We start from the raw sequence: 13,198 nt of genomic DNA, 5'->3' as shown, positions 1-13,198 counted from the left end.
ATTAGTTGGTAAATTTAGTTTGCTAAATTCACAATTATTTGTATATTACAATTAAATCATTTGGGCTAAAAACGTGTAACAGAGTTTTAACCTTAGACACAAGATTTTAATTAATAGTGAAGATAAATCTTTCTATTTGCTCAAATTTTTAAACAAAGCGCATTCGCTATTTAAGATATGGTTTGCTTTATAAACTGGTACCACGAGATTTTATTTTTCTTGTCATTGGCACCGTTTAATTGCCTTACATTTTTTGGTGGAAATGGTGTTTGATAATAGCCAAAGAAAGAGACCAGAATTTAAAACACCTTTACTGCAAATCAGGTATGTGTATTTTTTTCGATTTCGTCTATCGATATTTTTAAGCCAATTTACTGGTTTGACAAGGGTTTAAATATAACCCTATCATTCTTTGATCTTATTACACTAACAACCCGCCACGGCAAACAATCTGCGACTTACGAAGCTACACGATTTGACAAAAAATAGCCGGTTTAAGGTCAATCAACGTTTTTGACCGCCGATTGCGACTGCAAAGTCGACCATTTGAAGCCTGCAAATGACTGCTCATTAAACACAATTAATTTCATTTTCACCTTGAAGAAATGATTTGCGCACACGATACGTTTCATCTCAGACCAGGTGATTAGAACGCAGCCCTGATTTATTAAATGTTCACAGGGTAAAACTTAAATTCTTTTCAACCGATAATAGCATGACATTAGTGAATTCTTTGTGAAATATTTTTCAGAACGTAAAAATCAAAGAAACATTTTTGGTATCATGCTGCCATTTCTACATGCAACGATACCGTTTAAATCCGATTTGAATTATTATTAAAGGAATTACAGTATTCCGTTCATATCTTCAGTGTTTTTCAGTAGTAACAACGTGTAAGAAACTTAATTGTCATTACGCTGTCAATCTCTTTATACAAGGCATATTTGGGTGATAATTTTTTTGTATTTGTACGTTAAAGATGGTAAAATAATGTAATAAGTTGGTAAACAAACACGACGAAAAATGAGTCAAACATATTTTTTTTTTTTAAAACAACGGGAAATATTAGTTGGGACACTGACTCTGCCTATACCCCTACAGCAGCATGCAGTGAACATGTATTTTAAACATTGCCTTTTTCTGTCGAAAATATAATTAGACCGAAACTCATTTAAAAGCGTATTCTACGTTTTAATAAATACGCCAAACCATAATTGCCCCTTGATTTTCTTCAACGTCGTCATTATATACTCAAAGCAACGTTGGTAAACGGTACCCACGTCTAATATCTAGCAATTTGAAATTCTTAAACCAGTAGAAAGGGCAACATTTCAAAACATTTGACCTACCTAAGAAAGGGAAAAATAAAAATGTCAGATATACTGTAGCTTGCTAAGAATCTTATAAGTGATGCTTGAATTGCTTCTCAGTCACATTAACTGAAGATGATACAAGCTCGTATCGAAACATCTTAATAAAGATGCTGTCGATCTACTCGACCTTTTTGCCTTTGCAATTTATAATGAAGCTACATTACAGATCCGTGCATAGTGTACCCACATATACTGTGTTTATGATGCAGATATTGCGGCAAATTTATTTAGCCATTCTACTAATTTTCGGCTTATCTTTGTTTGATTTGTTTATAGTAAAACAACGTAAAGTAAACGACCTTTACTTTGCGAAATCTTAAAGGAGAAACGACAACATCTAATTATCGGTGCACCACTGTTGTAATGATTAAAACTAACAGCCGCAAGGCGGAACTGTTTTGTGCTTCGCTTTGTGTTGAAAGAACCACTTACATAAAACCATGTTATCTATGGCAAAATCCTGTTTTGTTTGGGGCGAAGGCAAAGATAATTTCTCTAGTATGATATTAACTGTACAACCTAAACCTAATTTAAAGACGCTAAAGTAAATTTAAAACAATTTTACCAGTATAAAATAAACATGTTTGAACAAATACCTTTCGGTTTCGTAATGCATCGATATGATTTTCTTTTTATTATGGCTACTGTTAACTTCGTAAGATTCAAAACTTAAACTACAACTACACTACGAAAATGATCATTTTATACCAAAATGATAAATTGTCATATGAGCATCCTAAAATATAGGATACAAAATATATCGTCTATTTTAAAACATTAAAGTAAAAAGCTCTTAAAGTGTTTTACATAAATTGTATTTTAAATGGGTTTGCAAAATATCATTTGTTTTTCTGTCAGATGGATTTTATATTTTGACTTTGGCTGAAACGCACATTGACTGCTTTATTTCGTCGCATCAAAGATTTGTTTTTCAAAACATACAAAAGATGTAGGTTTGATGGTGTTGTCAAAATCCAACTGATCTCAAAAATGTTGGCATTAGTGCTTCAAATAAACGATTCATAAACACCGGAAGAGAAAAAAAAACGAGGGCTTAGAAGAGGGCGATAACATACATCGATGTGCTAGGGGAGTAACATACAGGATTACAGGCTTGCTTATGTTTGGTTATTCTTAAAAATAATAATAATTGAGCAAAAATTGCGATGAGGTAAAATAGGGATACGTGGTACCATAAGCTACCATTATTATGTGATATAGTTCGAAATGTAACCTAGAACTGTTTTGTGTTTGTCATGCTCTTATAAATATTCACAATTTAAGTATCACGAAATTACGATGAGGTACAATATGAGGTATAATACTACAGGCCAAGCAAAGCCGGGACTCAAAGGAAAGAAAATACAGTTGTTCTAGCTGTTAAAACGTGTTGTATAGTTGCTAAATGTGGCATAGTTCAAGATGTCAACACACAATTTTATTCGACCGGCCAAACAAACCCCCAAATAAACTGGTTCTCGTAGATGAGGGTCGGCATGATTGTTTTGGTTACAAATGTCATAAAATTGACGCCAATAAAAAAATTTGCTAAAAAAAATTGGTTGTTACGGTCAAAACTATACCTATGAAATGGCCTGTAAAGTTATATCGGGTGTAAATGTACATTCAAGAAGATTCAGATTTCAAAAAATTCGGCAACTCAGGAAAAAGGTTTAAATCTCGTAAACCAGCATGTAATCGTTCTAAAATCTCTGCTCTAATCGAAACGCTAATTTTGAAGGTGTTTATCAAAAATTTACTTGCGTAAGCCCAAAACCATACGGTCAATCCCGAAATTTCATTCGTTAATTAAATTCATTTGGATTTTTTACTTTGTTTTAATTTATGACAAGCGTGAAACGACTGATGAAGAGTTAGGTTAACATGGCTCATCTTGTCTTAAAACTACGCTTAAAAGTTACACCTCTTGAAAGTAAATTTGAAAATGCATGGTTGAACCAGAACTTCCAATTAAGGTGAAGGAATAGTTGCCAAATAATGTACAATGGGACGTATACACACACACACACACACACACACACACACACACAAACACACACATACACATCACGCAAACACACACACACAAACACACATACACAAACACACAAACACACAAGCACACAAACTCCCAAACAAACAAATAAACACACAAACACACAAACACACAAACATACAAACACACAAACACCCAAACGCACACACACACACATATGTATATACACTCATATATACACATTTTGGTCCGTCTTGTTCGTTTCAAGATTAAAGCAAAGCATCAAAATATGTCTGTACTGTGCCTCTAGAAAACCATGCGAATCCTCACACCATCGGAGGTCCTTGGATCTTCTTTTTGCGGAACATCATGGTGCTGGCCTTGCGCGAAAAGTACTTGCCGGTGCCCCACTGGTTGTAGTCGGTGCCTACTGCCTTGGTGGTCGAGTAGCGACCATTCAGGTTGGAGTGCAGGCAGGCGTTGTACCACCAGGCGCCGTGATGCACCTTGGCGCAACTCACGCCGTGCCAGCCGTCGTGATCCTGATCACGCGTCGTGAACATCATGCCGCTGTGCACGTTGAGCGCGTCGCCTGTTTAGAAACAACCGAAAGCTGTGAATTTTCTAGTTTCTAGACATTTTGTTCATACTTTAATGTTATCACACCGAAAAAAATTTTTCTGTCTGATCCAATAGCAATTCGTTAAGACAAAACTAAAATTGACACAAAAAACTTACAGAGTAATTTCTTAAAGCTGTAAAACATAATTTACTTTAGAATTAAATAGCTGAGTTGCGTTCAAGTGTTAAGCCAAAATTTCTGATTATTTTTTCAATGTGGAATTGTGGATGGCAAACCAGCAGGGTGAAATGTTTACTATTATTTTTGCACCGATACCACCCTATAGTAACGGTCAATTATAGTGATGATTCCTCTTGGAATTGAGTATCGGGTCTGGTGTTATGTAATCTGACATACAAACTGCGGATTGAACTAAAATCGCTGTTGTTGTTTACTGTGAATGTAAATTATATGGCAAAGCGGAAATTTCTCGGATAAAAACAAAACTGTTTTCATTTTTAATAATAAGTTATTTCAAGCTAAGGTCTCTATTGATGCAACTTTGGATCTAAAGTATTCGTGAATTCAGTATGGGCCTGTACAACGTTTTGGTTCTGTATTACATTATCCTTGTTCAGCATCAGCATCTAGCGGCAACAAAAATAATGCTGAAAAAAAATAAGAGCAACAGTGTAACGTTTGGCAGAAACTTGACGTTATGAATCTTCTGGCAATGAATAAAACGCATTTTCGCACAGCATATGACCAAAATGGAGTCGATTTATCTTTACCAATATAAAACTATCATTAACTAGATAAGAATTGTGTAGCAACTGGAAAAATTAAAATGGTAAACGACCTACACAAACCTTGGAGATTCCCGAGGAAGTTTTGCCGTGAGCAATTTTAAAGCTTTGTAACAAACCAATGTTAGTTAACAATTAGCCACAATACGAAGCTACTTTACTGCCTGAAGGGAATTGAAGAAAGTTATTAAACGTATAACTTCCATCATTTATAGTTCTAAATACCTGCGTTTCCACTATATCCTCCGATTGAAAGTCGGTAATAGGTAAACGGTGATTCGACTCGAAAGCCACTGTGAAAAATAACTTGAACTGTATTACAAAGAATACAACAAAGTAGGCCTAATGCCATTTAATGTGGTAAAGGCTATATTTAGTTCAGAGTATTCATCGGGTAGTTACCTGGTAATCAATTGCCTGATGTTTTATTCATGTATTTAAGCATTTATTGAAAGAGTTTAGAGAGCGGGTAGAAATACTTTTTAAAAACAGGATAAAGTTTGAATATGATGCGCAAATTCACTTTACATGATTATACAGGTGATCCACGAAACAGAGTATTTAGTTAACAGCAAGTCATCTCTCCCTATACGTATACATCTATGATGTTTGTTTATAGATTTTAGGCGTTAATAGAAACAAAATAATCTATTTCTATTACCAAACATTTTTCTTTTTCTAGTTATTTAGAGAGGTGACTATATGCCCTTAATTAAAGATGTCACACGCTTCTATTGTTATAACTAGCAGACCACCTCTTCCCGATGTTACGAACCTGTATTTTGCGTATTCGTTTGGCAAGTCATAATTTTCCAGGTCAACTCTCATTTCGTAATCTCCACTGCTTGTTATATTATGCAGCATATCCAAACCTACATACAAGCACAATAGCATACTACACAAAACATAAACCGATAAAATGATGGCAAAGTTTGACAGCGCTAAGGCGTTTACACCTATTAAAAAACTCTTATTTGTATATGTGTTAATAATTAGATATAAACTTGTACAGGGTGCGTCAACAAACCTACCACATTTCAAATTGTTACTGTACCAAAAATTTTGGATCTGTATTTAAAATGGCCTTGACTGGCGAACACCGCGCATTTATTGCGGAAGATTTCATTACAAACGGGAATTCTGTAACTCGAGGGCGCCACCTACCAGATGCAATCTTTTATACAGAAAAACATCAAATGGTAACATTTTGACGTTGAGATGAGACAATCAATTTTTGAATTTCTTATGAATTTGGTCTATTTTTACTAGCTTGAAATGTGATAGGTTTTTCTGCCACACCCTGCACTATCTTCATTTAATCACATTAACTGATTTAATTAGGAATTAGGGCTTTGCAATTTATTATCAAGCTACATTACAGATCCGTGCATAGTGTACCCAAGTATATATATTTTTTATACTATCAGCAGGTTACGGTATGAATAAATTAAGTTAGGCTAAGGCTGTTGTTGCGTTGAATGCCTTTTATGAATAAACTTAGTGAATGTTTGAGTGTAGTCATATTTGTCGCACCTTAAACAATGTTTTGCGGAACACCTATACAAGTCAGTTGATAAAAATTGCTCAATTTTAAACAGAGACTCTTACCGAGCCAGAATTCTCCGGACAAATTTCCAAATCCCTTCACATAGTCATTCCAGTCGCGATAGAAATTCACCGAGCCATCGAAACGCCGTTGAAACACCTGTAGAAAATGTCAAAATTATACCATTGAATTTGGGTACACTACACTTACAGTATGCACGGATCTGTAATGTAGTTTGATAACAAATTGCAAAGCCAAAAATATCTGCAAACTCATTATAAAGCTATATCATTAAAGTTTGAACAGTTGCTATATATGTTTTTTTTTTTTTTCTATTTGCATTATTATGGTCGACATTTTGCAAAATAGAAAGAAATGTGGTTTTTTTTAAACGAAAGTGATGGTGTAACTTTCCGACGATGTTAAACTGTCGCCAAGTTTAATTCTATACAATTCAAAAGTGACGATGTTGTTAGAGTAAAGTTGTTTGCTTTTGGTGTGCATTTACACTTTGTTTGTGTATAACCATTCTTTTAATGTAACAGAAAAAAATGTTAGGTCTGAAAAAAACGGCATCCAAAAAATTTATTGACGCAAACTTAAACGCAAACTTTTTTACCGTCCATCCGCCATGGTCGGTCGTCATGTCACAGTAGCACTGGTACTTCGTAGGAGTTGTGAAGTTGTACAAGCCAGAAGTAACCAGGCCCTTTGCTCTAGCGTCGCTGCAATCTTTCGCAGACGCACGTAAACGAGCTTCCAAATACAAGACACAGAAACGGTTCAACTGTTTTACTTAGTTTTTTTCAACTAACCGTTACTCTAAGCGCACAGAATTGTATAGCAAACCTAGGTACACTGCAGCCCGCTGGAATAAGTTTTAAGATATTAATTTCACAGGCCAAGAAAATGTTGATTTCTATCGTTTTTATCTCTAAGTACAGGTGGCTTTGTTAGTCCAATATGCAATATTTATAAAATTAAATAAAATGACCAAATTAATGAGTGAACGATGCAGAAGATTCACACGAGAGAAATCATACAGAAGCAAGCTTGACAGGAGGAGCATCTAGCTTTCGCTCTATTGTTGCTTGACGGTAAAGAAGGAGTCAAATTACTTAGCCTATAGGATTACAGTGCACATCAAACGTTATGCACAAATTATTTAGATGCAACGTAAAAAACGACGTCAGGTGTAAGTAAAACGCAAACTTACCTGGACTTAGCGTCAGTTGCTTTTCAAGTATTTCGACCCTTTCCTCCAGCCTGGCAATAGTCTGCATTAGAGTACCGCTTATAGGGGAAGTCCCTGGTGGCCCGCTGGGACCAGGGGGTCCGCGTGGCCCGGCGGGGCCTGGAGAACCCGGGACGCCTGCTGGGCCTTGGGGTCCCTTCTTGCCTGGAACACTGGGAGCGGGTCGAAGGTCATACAGCGCCCCGACCGGGGCATCGCAGGTCATCACGACTTTCTTTGTCCGCTGGCTGGCGCCAAAGCACAGCAATCCGAGCAGGATTGATAAACGTGACGTCAGCATATTGTTACGTAAGCTATGGGGCCGTATTTGTAACACAAAAAATTTACTGGAAAATATTTTTTGCAAGTGTTGAGAAACATAGACTCCAGGCCTGGTTTATATGCAACTGTAATGTTTGGTGACCTAGCGCTTTCAAAGTCGTACTGACCAACAATAATGACACACTTCGTATATGGATTAGAAAAGACTAACCGAGAAACGTTCAATCCAGGCAAAAAAAATTCTATCCTGTAGTGATTTTTTTCAAACGGCATTTTAGTACGTACTTATAGAGAATCTTTTACGTAAAAATTGCCATATTACACGTTCGAAGTCCAGTATTTACCTACTATTGCACATTACCTAGTAAGCACTTTTAAAAATAATGGTTCATTTTTGATTGATTTTTATAAAGCTAGTATTTTATAGTACATGCTTTAAAAGGGTTCGAAGAACTAAGAAAACAACCCAGTAGATTAGAATCTGGCAAGCCACTTGGAAGGCGAAGGATTATAAGGTTTCTCAGCGTTGTCCAAAAAACTTCAAGTTTTAAAAAAAACTTCCAAGAAGGAAAAAAACTACAAGAAGGAAGCCTAATCATTCCAATGTCGGTAATATACAAAGCAAATAAGATATCGGAAACAAAAAAAATCGTTCGATTATCCAGCGCGATACGCGTGGTTGTGCAGCTGCTTGGTGTAATTGCAAAACTCTACATAGCCGGTCGAAAATTAATAATTTATAAGCTTTCACTTTCTTGGCCTCAGTCTTTAAAGTTTCCTAAATTAAATTGACCACAAAGTATCTCAGTGGAGCAAATAATAGAAATAAATTGTTCGCAAAAAGATAAACGTTAAAAAAAGCATAACAAATCTAACACATATAGACATTAACTTATTTTGAATTGCCCCACTTTCGGAAACCCTAGGATATGTAGTAAAAATGTTTGCATGAAAATATAGCAGTTTTCTGTTGACCGATTTTGTGCTAGCTCCCATACTAAAAACCAGCAAATTTTCGTAAACTTTGGCATGCATTGTAACTTGGACTCTCTATAGCTGTCTTACCAAACCAAGCCAGAGGTGTCATTCTTTACAATAAACTGACTCAAACAAAATCGATTTGATTCGAAACAAAATTATATAAACTGGGATATTTAATCTTAAACATTGATATGCAATTAACTAAGTACGAGCGCAGCGAATTTTTATTTTTCTGAAATGAAGTCGCTATTGTTAGTGTGACTTGCAAAAATCTGGCAACTCTAGGGCGAAAATAACCTAACGTGTAAATCAGGATACCTTTTCGCACGCAAAGTCGTGACTATCCTAAAGCAAATCAACACGAAGTAACCTTTGACATTAACTCGGAAATCAAGACAAATCGTGTCGCCGTGACAAGTCGAGGGTGTAAGTTTTTCGTTTGTTGATCAGGTCTACGTCTGTTGCAACAAATTTGTTCGTCGTGAATGCTGTCATGGGAATTTCGGTCGATGAGGATGTAAATCGGTTCCGGGACTATACATAGTTCAATCCAGGGCTGCATAGGTGGCTAAATTCTTTCATATTGGTTAGTTGACCAGTTTTCAGGGTTCCGTGAAAGTCTTACTTAAATAAAAGTATATATTCAATACAACGTCAATGAAAGATTCACACAGTAATGTTCAAACAAACAACTGTGATCTAGCCCTTCTGACAACTGTGATCTAGCCCTTCTGAAGCTCCTTTTTGACCAACGATTACGGCTTACGTAACATAAGTACACCGAAAGCCATCGCAGACTCAACGAATCTGTCGAGCAATGATGCAAGCAGAGCAGGCTTGAAAAAACACCTGGCCTGCAGTAAGATTCGAACTACTTGTAACATTGATCGACAGATTCGATGATTTCGCGATGGCCTTAGGTCTACTTTATATTTGATAATATTTTTTTAATAGATATAAATAACCTCCTATTTGTAGATTATCTAATATAGTTATACATCGTTTATTTGGTCATCTCTGTCAATCATTAATTTTTAAATTTCAATTTTATATTACTCTTTATCCAATTAACTTAATTTAAGACCTAAAGTTTCAGTAAGATTGTTTTACCAGACCAAGCAACCAAGCGGACCAAAACAATATTTAACGAACCAGTATAAACATATATCAAAATAAATCAGGCCATACCAAATTATTTAATTTAAAAACTGACGAAAACAGTTACTTACAACTTGTATTCTTCATTTGAATACCCCAAAAAGCGTTAGAAAATGCAACAAAAAAAAAAAACAAACGCAAATAAATACTCAGAATAGCGTCATAAAACACAACACAGAAAGCAAAACGCGAGCATAAAAATATGTTAGTTTTACAAACAAAAAAACAAAAGAATCTTGCAGTAAAAGCAACAATGTGTGTTGTCAGAAAACAATTCCTAAAACAAGATTTCGGTAAAGATAAGTAATACAAGGGTGCCTTATCTATAAATAATATCCTATATTGCAGAAGACCACACTATATATGTTTTGAAAAATGGGGATCTAAGTGAACAAAACAATCTATATATTTTATGCCCGGCGTTTATCAGGGTTTATTAGGATCTGTTGTTTGTGTATAAGTAAACCATTGAGATTTTCCCCTCTTAACATTTAATGAATATAAATAGGCACAATTGTGAGAAAATGTTAATCTGAATAACGTGGAAATTAACCAATAACAAACTGACAAAACGGGTTTCATATTGGAAACTCCAGTGCAAAGTTCTATACTATTCCATAATATAGCTAATATTCTAGATTTTCGAAAGATAAACTTATGGGCTTTCGTTTTAGGGTGCTGCTTTTCCTTGAAAAGCATGTTCACCATAAAACAAATTGGTCCCATATTTTGCAAAAGGCTTGAAATCGTAAAAACGGTAAAAAAAAAATAAAGGTGTTTGATCAAAAGAAATAAAACCATTTTATTCATCACTACAAAGAGTGATAGTAATTATCCGCAGGTTTTTTTTAAGGTTTGGTTTGGATGGTTGGATGGGATCGTTTCGGTCCCCCAAAACACCTTAAAAAAACACTGATTATCCGCATAAGGTTATGCGTCGCATACATATAAAGTGCGGTTGACACGAGGGATATCCGACAATATACAATATTGGAGCCGATACCTGATGCCGAGTTATAATATTTCTACTGGTTTGATAATTAGGATGGCATCCACTCGGTTCAATACTAAATTTATTTGAGCATTTCAACCATAGTTTTTCTTACGTGTGAAGCTGAGTTACCCCTTAAAAAAAGGAAAACATATCAAAAAGTAACTAATCTTCCTCATCGTAAACAAATTTTGGCTGTTAAATCTAAAACACATTACCTTTGACGGTATAGTTTTTTCAACAGCTCTTCATCAATCGGCCATAGAAATCACGTCATTCGGCAAAATGTTTAGGGAGTGTGAACATTTAGTTAACAAAGTCCTAATTGTGTTTACCTTGCGCATTTTGATGTAAGTGCGAAATAGACCGCGAAGCATCGCACGCCTCAATAGTGTAAACGTCTGATCGCTAAAACCTGGAGTTTTCGTCAATCCAAGGGGTTCCTCAACTTTCCTGCCCTGGGAGCCAGAGTCGATTGTCACGAAAAACAGGGAAGTCGAAATCGTCGTCGGAGGAACAACCAGTCGCTTCCTGGTGAATGGAAGATGACCCTCCTCTTTTTCTTCGTCGTCGTCCAGTCGATTGCCAGCGCTTTGCTTTTTTTCTCTTCGGAGCTTGCGTCGAATTTTGCCGTGGCGATTCCTCGGCGGAAGATTGCGACTGTATAACAGTGTCGTTAACAGGCCATGGGCTTGCGTGCATTTTCTATTACGTCGCGTGCCACATTTGACACGTGTGCCGCTTGTTGGACACCCCTGCTCGTTTTTTTTATTGTATAAAAGTTTTTTATTGTATAATATTATTTATATTTCCTTCGTTTAAGGATTTATCAACTTCATCTAGTTCCACAAAAAGTATATATGCGGCCGCGATCGTAATTCCTAACAGTTACCGGTCTGTATTGCTGGCTTAGAGTAAATTAACATATATATATATATATATATTTATACATATAGGAAACATATTAATGTATGTTTCTTTATTGATGCGCCGCACTGGCGCAAACGTTGTATCATTTGACGCAACATTTACCGGTTACAGATTTAGCAATGTAAACAAATACATAGCGAGTGAAGCCTTTTACAGCGTGGTATATTGCAACGAGCAGGCGGTTATTCGGATGTGATGTTTCTAACCTTAATTTGGAGAAAAGCGCCGTCGTCCTTCTGTGTTGCAAAATGCTTGAGAAATTCTGGGTTGTTTCGGATGTCACAGAGAACAATCCTGATTATTCTTCGCACAGCGTCGGCCTTGCAATGATCAGGCTTCATCATCAGCTTTGGTTCTTTTGCTTTCGTCTAAAATCCATTGGGCGTTTATCTAAAGCAGGGGTTCTTAAACTTTTTTAACCGCGGACCCCTACATTTTTTTTGCTTTGCATGGACCCCGGTAGGCAAGAAATGCTCCAAAATGACGTCATAAAGTGACGTCACAATACAAATAGACTTCATAACTCTGTTTATTTCGGTCCGAAAAGTGTGAAAGTTAAATGGAGTCTAACTAACTTTTAATTAAAGTGTTTTCTTTGAATACACACTAGTTCTTTAAAGCCAAATCATTTGCAAAAAAGTAAGCGAAGTCCAAGTCATTTGCATCAAACTGAATTGTATAATTATTAAAATTGTTCAACTTACACGAACAGAAGCGATATTTTAGTGTGAAAACAATTAAAACGTAACATATAGCGAAATACCTGTTTTCGTTTTTTGCTTTTTAAATTTTTAAGTTCATAGGCCATGTTCTTTTTCAGCAGCCCGCCATCTCCTTGAATGTATGTAAATTAGGTTTTCAGTTGCATAATAGTGCGCACTACGTTGAGCGATAACCTTAGGTTTTCTGAGGTAACTTGTTTGTCTGAGGCAACTTGGCGTAACTTTGTGACATCATTTTAAAATATTTTCATGCATTTGTCAGAAAAATTGTCCACTTTCTGTCAGAAAATTTTTCCAGTTTCAGCTCTGATGAGAACACGCTATATTCGGTGCATACGCTATATTTGGTGGCTTGTACAAAAGCAAATAATGTCAGCATAACACAGCAACAACAGCAATACCTGTAACATGCTTTTATGTTGGCCACGACCGAACACAAAAACCAAATGGTTGAGCATTTGACTGCGGGGTTTACCTGTTGGTTGTAAAACGCTTCGCGCCGTTTCTTTCTTAAGGTTGTGTTTAGCTTCGGTTTATTTGAGCCCTGTTTCATTGCCAACGTTGATATCCTGAACTCCTTCAGTTTGAAAACCTAAACTGTAGGCTATCGTGGTGCC

At 36.0% G+C, this 13,198-nt stretch overlaps 2 protein-coding genes across 2 annotated transcripts; both read right to left on the bottom strand.

The window, feature by feature from the left end:
* Window positions 1–3,695: 3,695 nt before the first annotated feature.
* Window positions 3,696–6,932, bottom strand: LOC146135510 (ficolin-1-like). The gene is made up of 5 exons (XM_083395774.1): window positions 6,903–6,932; window positions 6,346–6,442; window positions 5,513–5,609; window positions 4,963–5,030; window positions 3,696–3,961 (listed from the first exon to the last, which is right to left on the bottom strand). The coding sequence occupies exons 1-5, from the start codon at window positions 6,927–6,929 to the stop codon at window positions 3,696–3,698; spliced, it is 555 nt and encodes a 184-aa protein (XP_083251900.1). The 5' UTR covers window positions 6,930–6,932.
* Window positions 6,933–10,939: 4,007 nt separating this feature from the next.
* LOC146135509 (uncharacterized) lies at window positions 10,940–13,198 on the bottom strand. Its single transcript, XM_083395974.1, has 3 exons — window positions 13,057–13,198; window positions 12,066–12,227; window positions 10,940–11,589 (listed from the first exon to the last, which is right to left on the bottom strand). Exons 1-3 carry the CDS (start codon window positions 13,132–13,134, stop codon window positions 11,374–11,376), a joined length of 456 nt encoding a protein of 151 aa, XP_083252100.1. The 5' UTR covers window positions 13,135–13,198; the 3' UTR covers window positions 10,940–11,373.

This window comes from Ascidiella aspersa, chromosome 8 (genome assembly GCF_963924565.1).
Source record: "Ascidiella aspersa chromosome 8, kaAscAspe10.2, whole genome shotgun sequence".
NCBI classification, from domain to species: Eukaryota; Metazoa; Chordata; class Ascidiacea; order Phlebobranchia; family Ascidiidae; genus Ascidiella; species Ascidiella aspersa.
Note: the sequence above shows the minus strand (reverse complement) of the source record. Positions and strands in the feature narration are given on the sequence as shown.